At 46.4% G+C, this 20,717-nt stretch overlaps 1 protein-coding gene across 3 annotated transcripts in view; it reads left to right on the forward strand.

The window, feature by feature from the left end:
- The window catches only part of Dbp45A (putative ATP-dependent RNA helicase Dbp45A), a 186,875-nt gene that overhangs the window by 60,158 nt on the left and 106,000 nt on the right, over nt 1–20,717 (forward strand). For all 3 annotated transcript variants that reach the window (XM_067127554.1, XM_067127556.1, XM_067127555.1), the window contains exon 3: nt 2,989–3,164. In XM_067127554.1, coding sequence (XP_066983655.1) covers nt 2,989–3,164 — 176 coding nt within the window. The remainder of the gene's footprint in view (nt 1–2,988; nt 3,165–20,717) is intronic.

Below are 20,717 nucleotides of genomic sequence, written 5' to 3' on the forward strand. Positions count from 1 at the left end.
GTGGCAATACTCAAGAAGAACACGACGTAAACCTTAGAAGGTTTATGGAAGCTGCTCGTCGTTATAACATGATACTGAATGAAGCTAAGTGTGTTCTGTCCTCTCACTCTATACGTATACTTGGCTATGAAATTAATCATAATGAGCTGCGACCTGATCCTTCACGTCTAGAGGCCCTGATGAACATGCCTGTTCCGCAGACTAAGAAGTCGCTGCAACGATTGACAGGCCTCTTTGCTTATTACTCTCGCTGGATTCCTCATTTTTCTGAAAGGATTCGCCCTCTCATCAATGCCTTTCTTCCACTCTCTCCAAAAGCTGTTGGTGCTATCAGTAATTTGAAGGATGCCATATCTTCATCTGTCAAAGCTGCTGTAGACGAAAATTTGCCCTTTACTGTTGAAACCGATGCTTCTGACTTTGCCATTGGAGCTACTTTAAACCAGGATGGACGTCCAGTGGCCTTTTTCTCGAGATCCCTCACCAGTGCCGAACAGAGACATTGCAGTGTTGAGGAGGCGGCTTATGCAATTATCGAATCTGTAAGGAAATGGCGCCATTATCTGACTGGAAAGCACTTCACACTGGTAACCGATCAAAAGTCTGTTTCTTTCATGTTTGATGGCAAGCATAAGGGAAAAATAAAAAATGAAAAAATTCTGCAATGGAAAGTAGAACTTATGCCCTAGTTGTTTGATGTCCAGCATCGGCCTGGTAGGTTGAATGCTGCAGCTGATGGTTTATCACGAAACTTGTGCTCGGCTATTCATACTCAACAGCTATATCAACTGCACGAGAGTCTCTGTCACCCAGGAGTTACTAGGTTTGTGCATTTCATCAAAGCTCAAAATTTTCCCTATTCTTTGGAGGAGGTCAAAAGGGTAATATCATCTTGTCCAACCTGCAGCAAGTGCAAGCCTAGTTTTTATCGTGCCCCACCGGTTCAACTGATACAAGCCATGAAACCATTTGACCGTTTAAATGTTGATTTCAAAGGTCCACTATCCCCTTCACATGCTGGCAATCGCTACATACTGATAATTGTTGACGAATACAGTAGATTTCCTTTCGCCTTTCCTTGCAAGGATATGACGGCCGCTACCATTATTTCATGTCTCACTAAGCTGTTCTTGACTTTTGGTCTGCCCAACTACGTGCACTCCGATAGAGGAGCATCATTTATGTCCTCTGAACTCAAATCGTTCTTCCTTAAACATGGCGTCGCAACAAGTCGTTCTACACCCTATCGTCCAACTGATAATGCCCAATGTGAGCGTTTTGTTGGGACCGTATGGAAATCCGTGATGCTTGCCTTGAAGTCTCGTGATTTACCGCCAACTGCTTGGGAAATGGTTCTTGATGATGCATTGCATTCGATTCGCACTCTGCTTTCCACTGCTACTGGTGAAACCCCTCATGAGAGAATGTTCATCTTTCAGCAAAAGACCTCCTCCGGAATGAGTCTTCCCACTTGGTTGTGCGAATCGGGAACTGTTCTTCTGAGAAGACACGTGCATAGAAAGGAAGATCCTCTCGTTGAAGAAGTTCAGCTACTAGAAGCCAACCCTTCACATGCACATGTTAGATTTGAGGATGGACGAGAGGATACTGTGGCTATCAGTGATTTAGCTCGATGTCCTCGCGCTGTGCCACCTCCACCGGGGACCGGCAAGACACAGCTTGAGGATGAGGTTGAATCTGTCAATAAAGAAGATGCTTCTGAAACGCAGAAACTTGAACGGTCTATCAGTGATGATGTTACAAATTCTAATAATGGTGATGAGTTGTCAGTTGCCCCTAGACGTTCACAACGCATATGTCTTCCTGTAGATCGTCTGACCTATAACTAATTGTTCTTGGAAAAATGTAGTTCTATGAATGTATTTTTGTAAGATGACGCTTATGGTATTTATATAAAATATTTATTTTAAACCCGGGGTGAATGTGGTAAATTGGCATTTGCCATAATGACCTGTTTGAATGTTTATCTGTATTCTGTTATTAGTAATGGTTGTTTTCTCTGTCCGTGTTGTATTTGTTTACTTTTGACAATCCCAGTGTATCTTACTCTGTTGACTGCTGTAACTCTCTGTGGCGGGATCTTAGCTGAATAAAGCCTTGAAGATGCATTGAGGTTTTCATTACAGTCAGCATCCACTGCCTTGTTTCTCTTGGACTTTGCTTAAGTGGAGAGGGCATTTAGGCATTGATCAAGTGCATATAGATTCAGTTGGAGTGGCCTGTCCCTTGCTTCTATTGTTCATGAGCTACCTTAAAACTTTTATAAGGACATTAGCGACTGAATGTTGTTGATATATAATTTGGGAGTATGTAGGAAAATAGTTTTGTTTTAAAAACTTAGTATTTCCTTTAGTGAAGGTTTAATTTGACAGCAGATTATAAGATATTTTAACAACTTAATTAACGGTAGAATATTAGACATTTCAGTAATCCATGTACCCCATAGAGGTAGTGTCATCAGTGCACCTCACGTGGTACTCTACACATTACTTAAGCTCTTTGCAGCGTTCCTTTGATCCTGGCTGCAACCCCTTTCATTCCTTTTACTGTACCTCCTTCTCATATTTTTCTTCCATATTACTTTTCATCCTCTCCTAACAATTGTTTCATAGTGCAGCTGCAAGGTGTTCCTCCTGTTGCACCTTTAAAACCTTCTATACTCTCAATTTCCCTTTCAGTGCTTGGCCTTGGCCTTAATTTTATATTCCAGTTTCAATAATCCATTTAATATATCTTATCTGTCTTATGTAGTTATTAAGTATCAGATGTCGGTATTAAAATTTATCTCTAAGGTGATAAATTGCACAAAACCAACTATGAATAAGATGAAATTTTAAAAAATGACGTTAATGTTGACAGCATCATGGACCTTTCATTAGATTTTAAAACAATTATGATATCTAACCATTTTTGTTTGTGCCGAAGCATCAGATAAAATATTGATAAATCAGGTAAAATCAATTTTAGATTGCAGATCAGTTTAAGGGTCTTGGAACTCCCATGGCCTTACGAACAAGTGTAATTGTTGGAGGGATGGATCGGCTGCAGCAGACAGCTGAATTAAGTCGTTCACCACACATTGTAATTGCTACTCCAGGACGTTTAGCTGACATCCTAGAAACGTCAGATTTTTCATTGAAAAGGTAGGCTTTTAGCAATTTTTTTTATGTACATATGCAAACTCTTTAGCATTTTCTTTTATGTACATATCTAAACTCTTGAACATTGTGATTTTTTCACCTTGTTTCTGTTTATTTATGATCTCCATACCTATGTTGAAGTTTTTGGGTTTACAAACCATCTTTACTCTAGAGTTTAGAGCAGAATTTTTGTTTTCATAAAAAATATTGGTAGCAGTGATTGATTTTGATGGATTTGTGTTTGATTAATCTGGAAATTAATACATAGTTTATGGTAGACACCTAATTGCTTTTGCATAGATGGTGATGATAATTCATGAGAGGTGCTAATTTATAACTTTGGTAAATCTCCCATATGCAAAGACTGAGGTTTGGTTGTATTTGTGTAGGAACAAATGACAAGTTTTTTAAAGTAATTTGTATTTTTGTACATATAACTTACCTGGTAATTATATATATAGCTGTAGTCTCTGACGTCATGGCAGAAAATTGAAAATCGCGGCAGTGCTAATGAATGGTCACGTGATACCCCTTCCCACCGCCCTCTACAGGTGAGTGAGAGGAACCATAACCCAAACTCTTCATATGTTTCTGCCGTGTGGTACCGGTAAGCCGGTGCAGCTTAGCAGAGAATTATCGCTGATTCTTTCGTTGGACATTGTGGTGATGTACAATTGTTTGATTTGAATCTTTGGCAGACATTGTTTGTGCTTAGCTTTTTTCATCCCCGCCTTCCTTATTTAGCATTATGTCGGACACTGGTCCCTCGGTGTATAGGTTTTGTAGCAAGGGCTGCAAAACTAGATTGGGAAAATTACCATTGACCCTCATTCTGTGTGTTCGGGTGTAGAGGACAGGTTTGTTCGGTATCGTTAACCTGTGAAGAATGTAAGGATTTGTCAGGGAAGAATGGAAGATTTTAAATGCTTTTCTGAGAAGGCTTCAAAAAGAGAGAGCTAGAAAAGCTTCAGCTAGGACTTCCTCTTTATCCTCCCGTGATAGTCAGGATGTATCTTTTTCGGTTACTAACCCTGATATTCCTTCTAACAAATCTCCTATCCCAGACCCCGTTATTCCCGAACCCGATACCGTGGCCAGTCTTAAGACGCAGATGGATGCGCGTTTTAGTGTGATGCTTGCTGCCATGGAGTGGATGAGTAAGTCTTTGGTAGTAAGAAGTGCAGTGTCTTGTGATAGTGCAGTGGAGGAGCTGGCTGTTCGGCCCACTCATTCTCCTAGGCCTGGACCTCTGTCAAACTCCCAGCACCAGGGAGGAGGCAAGTCGAAGCCCAAGGGAGGTGAGTGGGACCTGCCCCGAGCAGTTGGCCCTCAAGCAGTCCTGTTGCCGCTTCCCAGGATGCAGATGTTAGCCATAGAAAAGGCACATCAAGGAGGTGTATGTCTTCGAGTATGTCGAGTGAGGATTCGCCTAAGAGAGGTTGGCGCCGTAAAGATGTCTCGAGACCATTCAAGAGGTCTAGGTTGGCATCTCCTTTGGCAGTTCCCAAGAAAAGAGTGGCGCTTCAAGATCAACCTCCTTCGTGTAGTTTTTGGGAGGAGCCCAAATGTTTTTCGCATTCCGTCGATTCGGGAGACGAGAGGCATGTGTTGGAAGCGCGGAGACGCTTGCGTAAGAAGAGAGTGGTGTTGTCTTCACCTGTTGTTGCTGCTTCTGGCGTGATTGCTGCATCCAGCGCCACGCGCCATGCGCCATCCTTAGTTTCGCCTGGCTCATTGCGCCATACGCCACGCTACGATCCTCCTGGCGCCATGCGCCAAAAATTGTTTTTGTACATGAAACTTACCCGTCAGATATATACTTAGCTATAGTCTCCGACGTTCCCGACAGAAATTCAAATTTTCGCGCACACGCGACAGGTAGGTCAGGTGATCTACCATACCCGCCGCTGGGTGGCGGAATAGGAACCATTCCCGTTTTCATGTCAGATTTTCTCTGTCGCTGGTTCCGCAACATCTGTTGTTGGTTCCTTCTGCTTGGATTTTCATTTTTCGCTTGCTGAGGATTATTTTGGACTGACCTTTGGTGACGTATTGGATCTTTGGCTTGGCATACGCTTTTGTGGACTGTTTTTGATTTCGGCTTTGGTATTTTCTTATAGAATGTCTGATCAGAGTGTTGCACCGGTGTTTCGTGTGTGTGTGTGAGGTCTGATTGTAAGGTGAGACTACCGAAAGCTTCGGTAGATCCTCATTCTGTATGTTCGAGGTGTAGGGAGAATGAATGCTCTTTTGAGAACACGTGTGTTGAATGTGAGAATCTCACTGAACTGGAATGGAAGGCGTTAAACTCTTATGTACGCAAGTTGAGAAGGACAGAGTTAGGAAGGCTTCTTCTAGAAGCGCTAGTAGGTCTCTTTCAAGGAGGTAGATTTAGAACCTAACACTCTTCCAGATTCTCCTGTCACTCCAGTTGTTTCAGCTCCTTCACCCTTCGAACCTGTGGATTAGCTGCTCGGAGATGGCTGCTATGAAGGCTACGATCCGCAAGATGCAGTTGCAGATGCGAGCTATGGAGGAAAAGAAAGTGAGAAGTGATAGTGATTTGTGCAGTGTCCCCAGTGTAGTGGAGGGGGCGTCTGACCGGCTCCAAGATCGCTCCTAGGCCTAGACCTCTTCCAAACTCCCAGACCCAGTGGAGGAGGAATGTCGACAGCCGCAAGGGGGATGAAGAGCGCTCCCAACGGTCAGGCGTCCCTTCGGCAGCGCCTGTTGACGCGTCCCAGGCTGCCTTAGATCGCCGTAGGAAAGGGATCTTAAAGAAGTGTTTCTCTTCTTCTGCTTCTTCGTCTCCTAAACGTGGTTGGAGTTCGGCTGAGGAATCGCGTCCTTTGAAGAGGACTTGGAAGGCTCCTAGAGGAGACGCCTTGGACTCTAGCCCTGAGCGCTTCCCTGAAGGTTCTCTGTTTCAAGAAGAGAACTCGTAGATCTTCCTCCTCTTCTTCTGGTGTTCAGGAGTCCACCAAGCAGATCCTGGTAGGCCTCCAGGCTCAACTCGCTGCTCTTGCTGGCTCTTTATCAAAGAGCTCCTCTCGTCGGAAGGATGCCTCTCTTCCGATTAAGTCCTCCAAGAGACTCTCTTCTCCCAGCAAGTCGTCCTCTAGGAAGCGTACTTCTCCTGTTAAGCGCCCCTCCAGCAGCAGGCGCTCCTCTCCTTCCAGGCTCTTCTCTCCTGGTAGGCGCTCCTCTCCTTGCAGGCGCTCTTCTCCGTCCAGGCGCTCCTCTCCTTGTAGGCGCTCCTCTCCTGATAGGCGCTCTTCTCCTGGTAGGCGCTCCTCTCCTGATAGGCGCTCTTCTCCTGGTAGGCGCTCCTCTCCTGGTAGGCGCCTCTCTCTCGGCGCTCTTCGTCTCGAATAGCGCCTCTCCACCCAGGCGCCGCGCCATCGCCGTCGCCGGTCTTCTCCTGTTGGAGATACTTTCTCCTCAGTCAGACGCCCTGCTCGTTCGCCTCGTAGGAGTTCCTCTCCAGCCTCCCTTTCGTCTGTTAGGCGCCCCTCTCCCAGCAAGGGCTCCTCTTCGGTCAGGCGCCAGTCAGCTTCGAGGCGCTTCTCTCCGGATCATCGTTCTCCAGTGGACAAAGGCTCTTCTCCTTCTAGGCGCTCTTCTTCTGATAAATGCCCTGCTACTTCTAGACGTTCTCCTCCTCCTTCTGGCCTGGAGGCGTTTTCGGAGGACGATTCTCCTAAGGACATCACTATCTCTGATTACAAGAGGTTGACAGCTCTACTAGTCCAGGAGTATGGAGATTCCCTCAAGCCTGCTTCTCCTCCTTCCCCTGGTTCTATGCTCTCAGCACCAAGGCTTCAAATCTTCCTCTCTTGTGAAAATGCGTCCCCACGATCTCCATGAAGAAAGCTCTTAAAGGTTTCGAGAGTGGCTCTCCTCAAAGAAGGATGCAGGCAAGACTGTCTTCTCTTTGCCTCCCTCTAGGCTTTCGGGAAGAGCAGGAATGTGGTACGAGACTAGGGAGCCTATGGGGTTAGCTCTCCCCTCTTCTGCTAGCTCTGATTTTTCTTCGCTGGTAGATTCGTCCAGGAGACTCTCCCTTAATTCGGCCAAGGCTTCTTGGGGACTGTGTGAACTGGACCATTTCCTCAAGGGCCTTTTCCGCGTGCTGGAAGTGTTCAACTTCATGGACTGGTCTCTTGGGGCCTTAGCCAAGAGAAGTCTTCAAGAGGATTCAGTCAGTATGGAGGACCTCAGCAGTGTGTTGTCTTGCCTGGACAAAGCTGTTAAGGACGGCTCGATGGAGATCGCTTCCCTGTTCGGCACTGGCCTGCTTAAGAAGAGGTCAGTCTTCAGCGCTTTCCTCTCTAAATCGGTCTCTCCTTCCCAGAGGTCTTCCCTCTTGTACGCTCCTCTTTCCAGCCATCTTTTCCCACAAGAAACTGTAAAGGAAGTCTCTCGTTCCTTGTCGGAGAAGGCTTCTCAAGACCTTCTAGCTCAGTCATCGAAGAGGTTGAGACCTGCTGCGCCTATTGCTAAGAAGGAGAAGCCCCCTTTTCAGGAGCCCTTTCGTTCATCCAGGTCTATTAGGAGGCGTAGACCGGAGAGAAGATCCAGGCCTTCAGGACTCCCTTCCAGGAAGTCCAAGTGAAAATCAAGTCCTCCAGACTCCAGTAGGTGCCAGACTTCTCAAGTTCGCCCCATTTCGAAGCCTGGGCACAAGGGAGCGGACGAATGGTCCCTCTCTGTTTTGAGGAAGGGGTACCTCATTCCCTTCCTTTCGAAACCTCCCTTGACTTCAACTCCGAGGGAGTTATCGGCGAGATACAAGGATCCTGTGCGGAGGCAAGCCCTTCTTCTAGCCGTCGATCAAATGCTAGAAAAGTCTGCAATAGAACCGGTGCAAGATCTTCACTCCCCGGGATTTTACAACCGTCTTTTTCTTGTTCCAAAATCCTCGGGCGGGTGGAGACCGGTCTTGGGCGTGAGCTCCTGAACTCTTTCGTCGTAAAGAAGAAGTTCTCTATGGAGACGACGTCTTCAGTTCTGTCGTCTCTTCGTCAAGGAGATTGGATGGTGTCCCTGGACCTTCAGGATGCTTACTTCCACGTCCCCATCCATCCCTCCTCCAGGAAGTTCCTAAGGTTCATGGTAGACGGCAGAACCTTTCAGTTCAGGGCTCTTTGCTTGGACTCTCCACAGCTCCCCAAGTGTTCACGACCATTCTCAGGAATGTGGCTCACTGGTTGCACTTGGAGGAGTGAGGATTTCCTTGTATCTCGACGATTGGCTAATCCGGTCCAGTTCAAAGAACCGTTGTCTGGAGGACCTTTCTCGGACTTTAAACCTGGTCCAATCTCTAGGACTTATTGTGAACCTCGAGAAGTCTCAGATGATTCCTCAGCAGGAAATTGTCTACCTGGGGATTCGGATGGATTCTCGGGGTTTTCGAGCGTTTCCCTCCCTGGAAAGAAGGGAACGCTGCCTTCAAAAGGTGACAGACTTTCTGGAGAAAGACAGTTGTTCGGCGAGGGAATGGATGAGTCTGCTGGGGACCATTTCCTCGCTAGAGCAGTTCGTTTCTCTGGGAAGGCTTCACCTCAGACCTCTTCAGTTCTTCCTGAAAGAATCTTGGGATCGGAAGTCCCAAGACTTGTCGGATTCCTTCCAAATATCATCTCTGGTAAAGGAACAGCTCCGTTGGTGGTTAGACCCAAAGAAGCTGGGTCTAGGAATTCCTCTACAACCGCCGAGCCCTCGCCTAGTGTTGTTCTCAGACGCGTCGGAGTCGGGCTGGGGAGCGACACTAGGCTCGGAAGAAGTGTCAGGTACCTGGGACACGGATCAGAAGGCCTGGCACATCAATATGAAAGAGCTGGTAGCCATTCACCTAGCTCTTTCCAGATTCGAACTTCTGGTCAAGGGATCAGTAGTTCTAGTCAACTCCGACAACACCACAGCCCTGGCTTATATCAGGAAGCAGGGAGGGACACATTCCTTCTCCCTGTACATTGCAGCAAGGAACCTTCTGTTGTGGGCGGGGAGAGAAACATCGTTCTCCTCACCAGATTTGTTCAGGGAGAAAGGAATGTGAGGGCGGATCTGCTCAGCAGAAAAGATCAAGTTCTTCCCACGGAGTGGTCCCTTCATCAGGAGGTTTGCGAAAGGCTATGGTTCCTGTGGGGAGACCTCATATAGACCTCTTCGCAACCCATTGGAACAAGAGGTTGAGAACTACTGCTCCCCAATCTCGGACCCCAGAGCAGTAGCTATAGACGGCCTTCTCCTAGATTGAACGGTCTAGACGGCTACGCTTTTCCCCGTTCAAGATAATAGGGGAGGTAATCAGGAAGTTCAGTGCGTCAGAGGGCACCAAGCTCACCCTGATCGCTCCCTTTTGGCCATCCAGAGACTGGTTCACAGAGGTACTGGAATGGATGATAGATTTTTCCCAGGTCGCTCCCTCTCAGGAGCGATCTTCTCAAACAGCCCCACTTCTGACAGATTTCACAAGAATCTTCCCGCTCTAAACCTAACTGCCTTCAGACTGTCGAAGGACTGGTTAGAGCGAAGGGATTTCACACAAGGCTGCTAAGGCTATCGCCAGAGCTAGAAGATCTTCTACCTTGCGCCTCTACCAGTCGAAGTGGGAAGTCTTTCGGAGATGGTGCCGATCTAAGAAAGTTTCCTCTTCCAGTACCTCTGTAATGGAGATTGCGGATTTCCTTCTCTACCTAAGGGAGCAATGTAGCCTGGCCGTTTCCACCATAAAGGGGTATAGGAGCATGCTGTCTTCAGTCTTTTGACACAGAGGTCTGAACATCTCGGATAATAAAGACCTTCACGACCTTATAAGGTCTTTTGAAACTTCAAAAAATAAGTCCCCTAGACCTCCCAGCTGGAATTTGGACGTGGTCCTAAAGTTTTTGATGTCTAACAAGTTTGAGCCTCCTCGATCTGCCTCGTTCAGGATTTGACCAGAAAATCGCTGTTTCTTTTAAACTCTTGCTTCTGCCAAAAGAGTGAGCGAATTACAAGCCTTAGAAGGTTCTGTAGGCTTTAAGAAGGACTCTGCAATCTGCTCCTTTCAGCCTCTCTTCTTAGCAAAGAATGAGAACCCTTCAAAACCTTGGCCTAGGAGTTTTGAGGTCAAAGGACTCTCCGATCTTTCAGGACAGGAGCTGGAACACACACTCTGTCCAGTAAGAAGCCTTAAACATTATTTGGAGAGAAAGAAACAGCTCAGAGGCAACACCGAAAGTCTTTGGTGTTCTGTCAAGGATCCTTCAAGAGCAATTTCCAAGAATGCCCAGGCTTTCTTCATTAAGGATATTATTAAAGAGGCTCATCTTTCATGTAAAGAAGAACATTTTCAGCTCCTAAGAGTTAATGCTCATGAGGTGAGAGCAATAGCTACTTCTCTAGCTTTCCACAAGTCTTGGTCCCTCCAGTCTATTGTGGACTCTACATACTGGAGATGTAACTCAGTGTTTGCTTCTCATTATTTGAGAGATGTTCGTGTGACATATGAGAAGTGCTTCTCTCTAGGAGCTTACGTATCCATGATTCGGTGCTGGGTCAAGGAGCTGAAGCTAATCCTATTTAATTTAGTGTTATTTTTAATTGTTTGTTGTGTTTTTATGGTCGGTTGAAAAAGAGTGTTGCAGGTCTCTCTTTTTCATCTCGTATTACTAACAAGGTTAGGCTTGGTCAGGTGGTCGGTTTTGGTTGTTAGCTCCTTGTATTTTTATTACCTAGCTCTGTCATGTAAGAGGGATAGCCCCCATTGATATGATTCAGGTAGAGGGCTCTGTCTTGTAAGTGGGTTAATCCCCATTGACACGATCCATAACAGGCTCTGTCATGTAAGGGGGTTTTATCCCCATTGATATGATCCAGAAGGGCTGTCAGTCTTAGGTCACTTCCTCGCTGAAGCTCTTGAGGCATGCAGACTCATAGACAGTATCCATGAAGTCTTCTGCCCAATCAGGTAAGAACCATGGTTTTTGTTTATTCCTACAACATATGTTGTTTTCCCGTTTTTTAGTTCTTAGCTGTCTCTTGCCCTCCTCCAAGGGTGCCAATCAGCTAAGTATATATCTGACGGGTAAGTTTCATGTACAAAAATGATATTTTTATGATAAAATAAAGTTTTGTACATACTTACCCGCAGATATATACGACATGGCCCGCCCAGCCTCCCCTCAGGAGACAGGTGGAAGAGAAAATCTGACATGAAAACGGGAATGGTTCCTATTCCCGCCACCCAGCGGCGGGTATGGTAGATCACCTGACCTACCTGTCGCGTGTGCCGCCGCGCCACGGCCATTTGAATTTCTGTCGGGAACGCCGGAGACTATAGCTAAGTATATATCTGCCGGGTAAGTATGTACAAAACTTTATTTTATCATAAAAATATCATTTCTCCTGGTGACTCTCGTCAAGCTCCAACACCTGCGGTCACCGTGCCTCGTTCAGTTCTGCATTCTCCTTCTTCCGCCTTGCCTCAAGATTTGTTTTTGGCGGAAATGAATAGGAAGCTTGATAGTATTCTCGGCTTTGTGGAAAAAAGTGATCCTTCCATGAACGAACTGCAAGTTGCTTCGATTTCAAAGGATGCTCCTTCATCGAATGTGCGGCTTCCTACGAGCGATCCTGTGCTGCATTCTCCTCGGAAGACGAATCTTCCTCCATCTAGATCCTTGGCTCTTTCTCCGATTTCTGGTGGTGATGTTGCTTCGGAATCGGAGGCGGAGGTACAACCAGAGAAAGAGAAGCCTTTATCGAGCTATAAGCAACTGCTTCAGTATTTTCTGGAGAATTTTCCGGATTCCTTTTCACCAGTATCTCCAGCTTCTCCGGAATCTCAATACGCTCGTGATAATAGGACAGACACTTCGCTGGCTACCAAATTAGTTCTTTCTATTTCGGCCAAGAAAGGATTGAAGAAAATGGAGGAGTGGCTTGCAGAGAAGAGGGAACAAGGGAAGACTGTGTTTTGTTTTCCCCCTTCAAATTGTCGTCTCGTCGTGGTGGTTGGTACGAGACTGGAGAATCTTTCTCGTTGGGAGTAGCTGCCTCCTCCCAAAGAGATTTCTCTAGTTTGGTAGATTCGGCCAGGAGGTCGGCTCTTAATTCAGCCAAAGTTTTCTTTTCCACATCGGAATTTGATCACCTCTGCAAGAATGCTTTTAAGATTTTGGAAGTTATAAGTTTCCTCGATTGGTCGGTTGGAGCTCTTGGAAGGAAACTAAAAGCTTGCGCCCTTCAGGACGATCAGTTCGCTTCCCTGTCCGACATGTTAGCTTGCATCGACAGGAGCATTAGAGATGCGGCTATGGAACTCTCTTCCGTGATTACGATGGGAATTCTCAAGAAACGTGAACTATGGTGTTCTTTCACCACTAAAGGTGTCTCTCGGTCTCAGAAGTCAGCTTTGTTGTTCGCTCCTTTAGATAGGAAACATCTTTTCCCGAGGGAAATAGTATCTGAGATCGCTTCGACTCTTCAACAGAGGGCAACTCAAGACTTGCTGGCACAGTCCACCAAGAAGCCTAAACCGTTGCCTTCAACAGTTGCTCGCCCGACAACGTCGACGGAAAAATCTCAAGGTCGGCCCTTTCGTGGAAGAGCCCCTGCTAAATCGTTTCCCAGATCGAGAGGGAGAGGTCGTTTTGTACCTAAAGCGATCAAACCCTCCGACAAGAAGTGAGCGCGCCTCCCTTCACTCACCAGACTGTCAGCTTTCTGGACAGTCTGGGAAGAAAGAGGAGCAGAACCTTGGACAGTCTCGGTTTTAAAGGAAGGCTATTCAGTTCCATTCTTGAAGGACCCTCCTTTGTCCAGGGAACCAGTGGTCTTAATGGCTTATTCTCTAGACTCAGAGAAATGTTGTGCTCTAGAGAAAGAGGTGTCAGCTTAGCTAGAGAAAGAAGCAATAGAGAAAGTTCTCCCCCCTTTCTCCCCAGGATTTTACAATCGTCTCTTTGTAGTACCAAAGGCGTCAGGAGGCTGGAGGCCAGTTCTAGATGTGAGCGCTTTGAACCTGTTTGTCAAGAAGACAAAGTTTGTGATGGAAACCACTCAATCAATGCTGTCATCCCTTCTTCCAGGAGATTGGATGGTATCCATCGACCTCCAGGATGCGTATTTCCACATCCCGATCCATCCTGCTTCGAGGAAGTTCCTTCGCTTTGTGTTCAAAGGCGAAGTGTTTCAGTCCAGAGCAATGTGCTTCGGCCTCTCGACGGCCCCCCAGGTTTTCACCAGAGTTTTGTCATCAGTGGCGAAGTGGCTACATCTGTTGGGGATCAGAACAGTTTTTTATTTAGACGATTGGCTCCTGCGTGCGAAGACGAAGGAAAGGTGTGTGAAGGATTTGGAAAAGACTCTTCATCTAACCGAAGAACTGGGACTTCTGGTAAATTGGCAGAAGTCACATCTGGTGCCATCTCAAGAATTAGTCTATTTGGGAGTTCAGATGAACTCAGTAGTTTTTCAGGCTTCTCTGTCGGTGGAGAGGGTAGAGTCGTGCCTGTTGAAAGTGCGAGATTTTCTGAAGAAGACCCAGTGCTCGGCCAACGAGTGGATGAGCCTTCTGGGGAAGTTGTCTTCCGCAGAACCGTTTGTGAGTTTGGGGAGACTACATCTAAGGCCCCTTCAGTTCTTTTTAAAGAGAAGTCTGGGACAGGAAGAAGAGCCCAGACTCGTTTGTTTTTCAAATCTCAGAGGAGATAAAGGCAGACCTCAGTTGGTGGAACTCTCCAGAGAAACTTCAGGAAGGAATTTCACTGTTCCCAAAGAACCCCAACCTCATCTTGTGTGCAGACGCTTCAGATCTAGGATGGGGAGCCACGTTAGACAAGTTGGAAACAGCAGGCCGATGGAAGGGAGAACAACTTCGGTGGCACATCAGTCTGAAGGAATTAAAGGCCATTCATTTAGCCCTTTTAGAATTTTCGAAGGTGGTAAGGAACCAGGCAGTGATTGTCCAATCAGACAATACAACAGCTCTCGCATACATAAAAAAGCAAGGAGGGACCCACTCGTTCTCGCTATACCTGGTAGCGAGAGATCTTCTGTTATGGGCGAAAACGAACCAAACGACGTTGATGACAAGGTTCATTCCAGGGAAGCTCAATGTGAGGGCAGACGAGCTAAGCAGGAGCTTTCAAGTACTCTCAACAGAGTGGATCTTGAATCAAGAAGTTTGCCTCCTACTGTGGAATCTATGGGGTCGTCCTCTCATAGATCTGTTTGCCACCAAGAAGACAACTCAACTGCCTCTTTATTGCTCTCCAGTGCCGGACGAGGGGGCAGTCTTCGTGGATGCAAAGCTGATGGACTGGTAAGGTCTGGACCTTTACGCCTTTCCTCCGTTCAAGATGTTGAGAGCAGTTCTAACAAAAATGTTGTCCCACAAGGACGTGCGTATGACGCTGGTTGCTCCGTTTTGGCCAGCAAGGGAATGGTTCCCGGACTTGATAAGTCTTCTCGTAGACTTCCCGAGGCTTTTACCACCGAGAGTATATCTACTCAAACAGCCTCACTTCCGAAGATTTCACGGAGGTCTATCCGCTCTTCAGCTAACTGCGTTCAGACTGTCGAACGTTGCCTCAGAGCTAGAGGTTTTTCGAGGAAGGTCTCTAGAGCCATCGCTAGAGCTCGCAGACAGTCCTCCACAGCAGTTTATCAAGCTAAGTGGTCAGTCTTCAGAGAGTGGTGTAGGAAGACTGGCACATCATCTTCTAAGACCACTTTAGAAGAGATCGCAGACTTCCTCCTGTATCTGAGTGTGGATAGGAAGCTGTCTTCGTCGTCGATGAAGGGCTACAGAGCAATGCTTTCGACAGTCTTTAGGCATAAGGGCCTGGATATTTCAAATGATAAGGACTTGTCAGATCTTATCAGATCGTTTGAAGCATCCAAGAACTCTAGAGAGAGATTGGTTTCCTGGAATTTAGATGTGGTCTTGAAATGGCTTGTGGGCAGTAAGTTTGAGCCATTATCGTCTTGCTCTTTCAGACCCCTTACGAGGAAGACAATCTTCTTGGTAGCTTTGGCTACAGCAAGGAGAGTCAGTGAGTTGCATGCCCTAGATAAGAGAATTGGGTTTTCTAGGGGTAAGGCAGTCTGTTCTTCATTGTTGAGTTTTTTGGCAAAGAATGAGACTCCGTCTAAGCCTTGGCGGAGATCCTTTTCAATCCCTGGTCTCTCGGATTTGGTGGGACCAGATGAAGAAGAAAGACTTTTATGCCCAGTAAGAGCATTAAAAGTATATTTCGAAAGGACTCAAGCAGTGAGAGGTCCCTCTCCTAATCTTTGGTGTTCTGTGAGGGATCCGAGTAGGCCTCTTTCGAAGAATGCTCTTTCCTTCTTTTTGAGAGACCTGATTGTAGAAGCTCACAACCAGGTAGAAGATGTGCAGCTTCAAATTTCTAAAGTTAAAGCACATGAGGTGAGAGCGGTCTCAACCTCGTTGGCATATAGGAGGAATCTTTCCTTAGATTCAATTATTCAAGCTACATTTTGGAAATGTAGGTCAGTGTTCGCGTCTCATTATTTGAGAGAGATTGAGACAATATATGATGGATGCAGTACGTTAGGACCGTTTGTGGTGACTGGCACGGTGTTGGGTAAGGGAATAAAGGAAGTCGATCCTTCCTTGTGATGCTTTCTCTTGCTTAAGGTTAGCGTTGTTGTTTTCTGGGATGTCTGGGGGTACATTGTGACTAGGAGTACCCAACAGTCTTACATTTTGGGTAATATTTTTAAGGTACAGGTTATTGGTGACACCCCTTGTTCTATGTATTTTTCGTGTACTGCGCCCTGGGCAGGGGCATTTATTTGGTTGGTTATCATGCATAGTCCACGGTGAGCCCTCGACTGGCATGTAGCCCTCTAGCACTTAACCCTCAGGTCTATATACCTAGTTGGTGCAAGTTGAGGATAGCAGATTAAGAGGCAGTATCCATCAAATCAGCTACCTCAACAGGTAAGGAACCATCATTGTGTTTTTTATTTTCACAATTGTCTAGAATTTTCATATTAGCTGCCATGGCCCACCTCCATCAAGGTGCCAATCAGCTATATATATAATTACCAGGTAAGTTATATGTACAAAAGTGTATTTTTTATAATAAAATGAGGTTTTGTACATACATACCTGGTAATTATATAATCAAAGCCCACCCTCCTCCCCTCTCATGGGCAGGTATGGCATAAACATATGAAGGGTTTGGGTTATGGTTCCTCTCACTCACCTGTAGAGGGTGGTGGGAAGGGGTATCACGTGACTATTCATTAGCGCTGCCGCGATTTTCAATTTTCTGCCGTGACGTCAGAGACTACAGCTATATATATAATTACCAGGTAAGTATGTACAAAACCTCATTTTATTATAAAAATACATTTTTCCTAACATACAAACCTGAGGTCTTTACATTAAGGGCCCATCTCGTAAGTTAAGTATATCTTAATTTAACCAGACCACTGAGCTGATTAACAGCTCTCCTAGGGCTGGCCTGAAGGATTAGACTTATTTTACGTGGCTAAGAACCAACTGGTTACCTAGCAACGGGACCTACAGCTTATTGTGGAATCTGAACCACATTGTAGTGAGAAATGAATTTGTATCACCAGAAATACATTCCTCTTATTCTTCATTGGCCGGTCGGAGATTCGAACTCGCAGCCAACAGAGTGGTAGCTGAGAACGGAACCCGCTCGCCCAACGAGGAACTGGCCCATCTCTTACCACCTCTCATTCTCTTACGTGGTCCAAAAGGTAAACTTCGCATAACTGAATGTATACTGACTGGGTGGGCGGTGCTTCTGCCCCTACCATGGTAACTGTTACCATAACCAACCTTGCAAAAGTTTAACGGTCGGACTCCCAGCTCACTGAAAGTCAATTCTGTATGTAAAGACCTCAAGTTTGTGTGTTAGGAAAAATACAAATTATGTACTTTAGAAAATTTGTCATTTTTATATAAGCTACTTACCAAGTAATTACACGGCTATTAGTTTCTATTAACCGGCAGCTAGAATTCTGAAATTCGCGGTAGCTCTAGTTTTGTTTTGGCTAGGTGAGTGACCCCGCCCACTTTCGGAGGTAAAAGAGAAAACAGCTCCGCAAACAAGCTCAGTATGTTTCTGCCAGCTGATGGCTGTGGATACATTGATTGGCAGCAGTGGTTTTTTGGAATTTTCCCTTCTCTTTTGATCCTGTTGGAGTTATTGGTGAAGTATTCTTTTTATGGTAGCTTTTTCGGCACAATTAGATAATGTGAGGTATTTTTCATCAGACAGTGTTACCGATATTGTCGTTTTCTTTCTGAATATTGACTAACTTTAGGCTTTTTGACTCATGACTTGTTGGCAATGTCCGATTCAGGTTTTCAGGAGTTTTAGGTATTGCCGTAAAGGCTGCAATACTCGACTGACTAAAACCTGCTGTGACCCACGTACACTTTGCACGACTCGTAGGGGTCAAATATGTTCTCCTGAATTGACTTGTGAAGAATGTGTTTCATGGGATAGTAAAATGTGGAAGACTTTGAATAGTCATTTGGCCAAATTAAATAGGAACAAAAAGAGGAAGGCAGCAGCAAGAGCTAGTAGTAAGAAGACTTTTGCTAGTCAGGTGTCTGCTAAGTCCTTTAATGATAATAATTCTGATTTTCTGTCTATTATTTCACTCGATCCCTCATCTCAGTCTGTACCAACTACTCCACACCCAGGGTCTGTTGTTTCACTCGATCCCTCATCTCAGTCTGTACCAACCACTCCACACCCAGGGTCTATTGTTTCACTCGATCCCTCATCTCAGTCTGTACCAACCACTCCACACCCAGGGTCCCTTACTCCCGCTCCTGACCCCATAACCAGCCTTGAGTCTAGAATTAACCTTAAGTTTGTGTTATTGGTTAATACAATGGAGAAATTAGGTGCTTCAGTGAAAGTCCTGATGGACAAAGTGAGCGTGAAAAGTGCTGGTGAAGTGTTAGTGGAGGAGGTGGCTGTCTGTCCTACTAATTCTCCTAGGCAAAGGTCCCTGGCAAACCCCTAAACCTGGGAGTAGCCAAACTGGTAGCCCAAAGAAGGTCGGTGGGGTCTGCCCACAGTCAGTTGCTCCCTCAGTTGGAAGTTCTTCATTGGAGGGGTGGGTAGAGCTCTCGGCTAGCACGCTGTTGGCCCAGCGTTCAACTCTGTGACTGGCCAATGAAGAATTAGAGGGATTTATTTCTGGTGATAGAAGTTCAGTTCTTGTCATAATGTGGTTTGGATTCCACAATAAGCTCTAGGTCCCGGTCCCATTGCTAGGTAACCAGTTGGTTCTTAGCCATGTAAAATAAATCTAATCCTTCGGGCCAGTCCTAGGAGAGCTGTTAATCAGCTCCGTGGTCTGGTTAAACTAAGATATACTTAACTTTTTTCCCTCAGTTGGACCTGTTGCCACGTCCCAGGTTACGACGGAGTGCTGCTGGAAAGACGTCTCCATGGAAGTGGATCATCTTTCATCAAGTGTTTCCAGCAGTGATTCTAGTCCTAGGTGCCAATGACATTTTCAAGGAGAGTCTTACCCTCTGAAAAGGCACACCCTTGGAGTGTCTCAGCCTCCTTCAGTCCCTGTTAAGAAGGTTAAAGAAACTTCTCCGGGGCGACTTTCATCCTGTAGTTTTGGGACAGTCCGGAACGTTTCTCCCAGGATCACCCAGAGTTAGTGGTAGGACAGCTTTTGCTAAGCACCCATCCTTAGTATCAAAGAGTTCACCTGGGCATGTAGTGGTTTCGGAGCGCTCACTAGCGCCCTTGCGCCCAGCTCCTGTACCTGTAGCTCTTGATCAATCAGCGTTAGCTAGATCTTCTTTGGCCCCTGGGAAGAAGTCTGTGGCGCCAATGCACCCAGTGGTGCCAGAGCTTCCGTTGTCTGTTGAACGTTCTGCTCCTAGTTGTGTGGCTCTTAACGAGTGCCCGTCATCTACTGTGCGGCCATCGGCTCCTGAGCGCTTGTTAGCTCCTGAACTCCCGTTACCTAACGAGCTACCGCTGGTGCCCAAGCATCGGTCAGCTCCTGGGCGCCCGTCTGCCATTTGCTGCAAGACAGTCTGTCGGCACCCAAGTCCGTTTCCGCTTCTGAGCGCCCAGTTTCTTCCGAGCCTTCTGCAGTGCCTGTCTCTTCTTCAGCACTGCCAACTCCTGCTCCCACAGTTGCAGTTTCACTCCCAGCCACGTCTCTGTCTTCGTTCTCTGCAGCACAACAGGCTTCCTCAGTAGTGGATCCTTCATTCCAGTTGATCCAACGCCAGTTGGATAATGTTCTGGGCTTAATTAAGAAGACGCCCTCGACTCCTCAGCCTATTGCAGAGCTGTCGCCCATTTTTTCTGAGGAGGAAGAAGAGGTGGATCCTTTTACCCCTCCTTTAGCATATGCCTCCTTGCTCAGGTTCGTGCTGGCGACATTTCCAGATTTCTTCTCATTTGCAGCTTCGGTGTCACCTGCTTCGACTTACTTAATGGACAACCAGACAACTTCTTCGTGGCTACCTAAAATGATGTTGTCCTTTTCTGCTAAGAAAGCCCTACATGAAGTGGAAAGCTGGCTCTAGAGCAAGAGAGAGCAGGGAAGAGCCTCTTTTAGTTGCCACCGTCTAGATTGTCGCAGAGAAGATACTTACCTTATGCAACCAGAGAGGCCCCATCCCTGGGAGCTTCTGCCTCCTCCCAGGGAGACTTTGCCAGGTTGATAGACTCCTCCAGAAGGTCGGTTTTTAATTCAGCAAAGATTTGTTCTCGACCTTAGAATTTGACCATCTTATCAAGCAACTTTTTAAGGTCTCTGAAGTGCTCAGCTTTTTAGACTGGGCAGTAAAAGCTCTTGCCTGTAAAATAAAGGATTGCCCATATTTTCCGGAAGACTTCTCTTCTGACTTTTTAGGAGTCATCTCATGCCTGGATAAAGGTATGAGAGATGGTTCGCTTGAGTTATCCTCACAGTTTGCGATGGGTATTCTCAAGAAAAGGGAGCTTTGGTGTTCCTAAACCACAAAAGGGGGTGACCCTTTCTCAAAAGTCTGAGCTCCTCTTCTCTCTGCATGACCAGAAACACCTGTTCTCTCAGGCTACTGTCATGCAGATTGCTTCTGATCTGCAGAAAAAGTCCACTCAGGACCTTCTCGCACAGTCAGGGAGGCGTCCCAGGGAGACTCCTGCCTTCAGCTCAAGGACAGTTTCCTCTGTTCAACCTCAGCCCTTTCGTGGTAGGGGCAGACAAAGAGGATTCCCTAGACCTCACACAAGTTCCCGTTTCACCCCTCGAGCAATCAAAAAGTCCTCCAAAAAACCACCTGCACATGAGTGAGGATCTGGTCCTCTGCACACTTGTGGGAGCAAGACTCCTCCAGTTTTGGGAGCATTGGGAAGCGAGAGGAGCGGGAAGCTGGATTATGCAAGTCTTGAGAGAAGGGTATTTGATCCCGTTTCTACTGAAACCTCCTTTAACCAACAAGCCTGTCTTATTGACGGCCCACTCTGTAGGCTCCAAGAGATTTTCAGCCCTCTCCCAAGAAGTGTCAGCACTCCTCGAAAAAGA

Source organism: Macrobrachium rosenbergii, chromosome 25, assembly GCF_040412425.1.
Source record: "Macrobrachium rosenbergii isolate ZJJX-2024 chromosome 25, ASM4041242v1, whole genome shotgun sequence".
Taxonomy (NCBI): Eukaryota; Metazoa; Arthropoda; class Malacostraca; order Decapoda; family Palaemonidae; genus Macrobrachium; species Macrobrachium rosenbergii.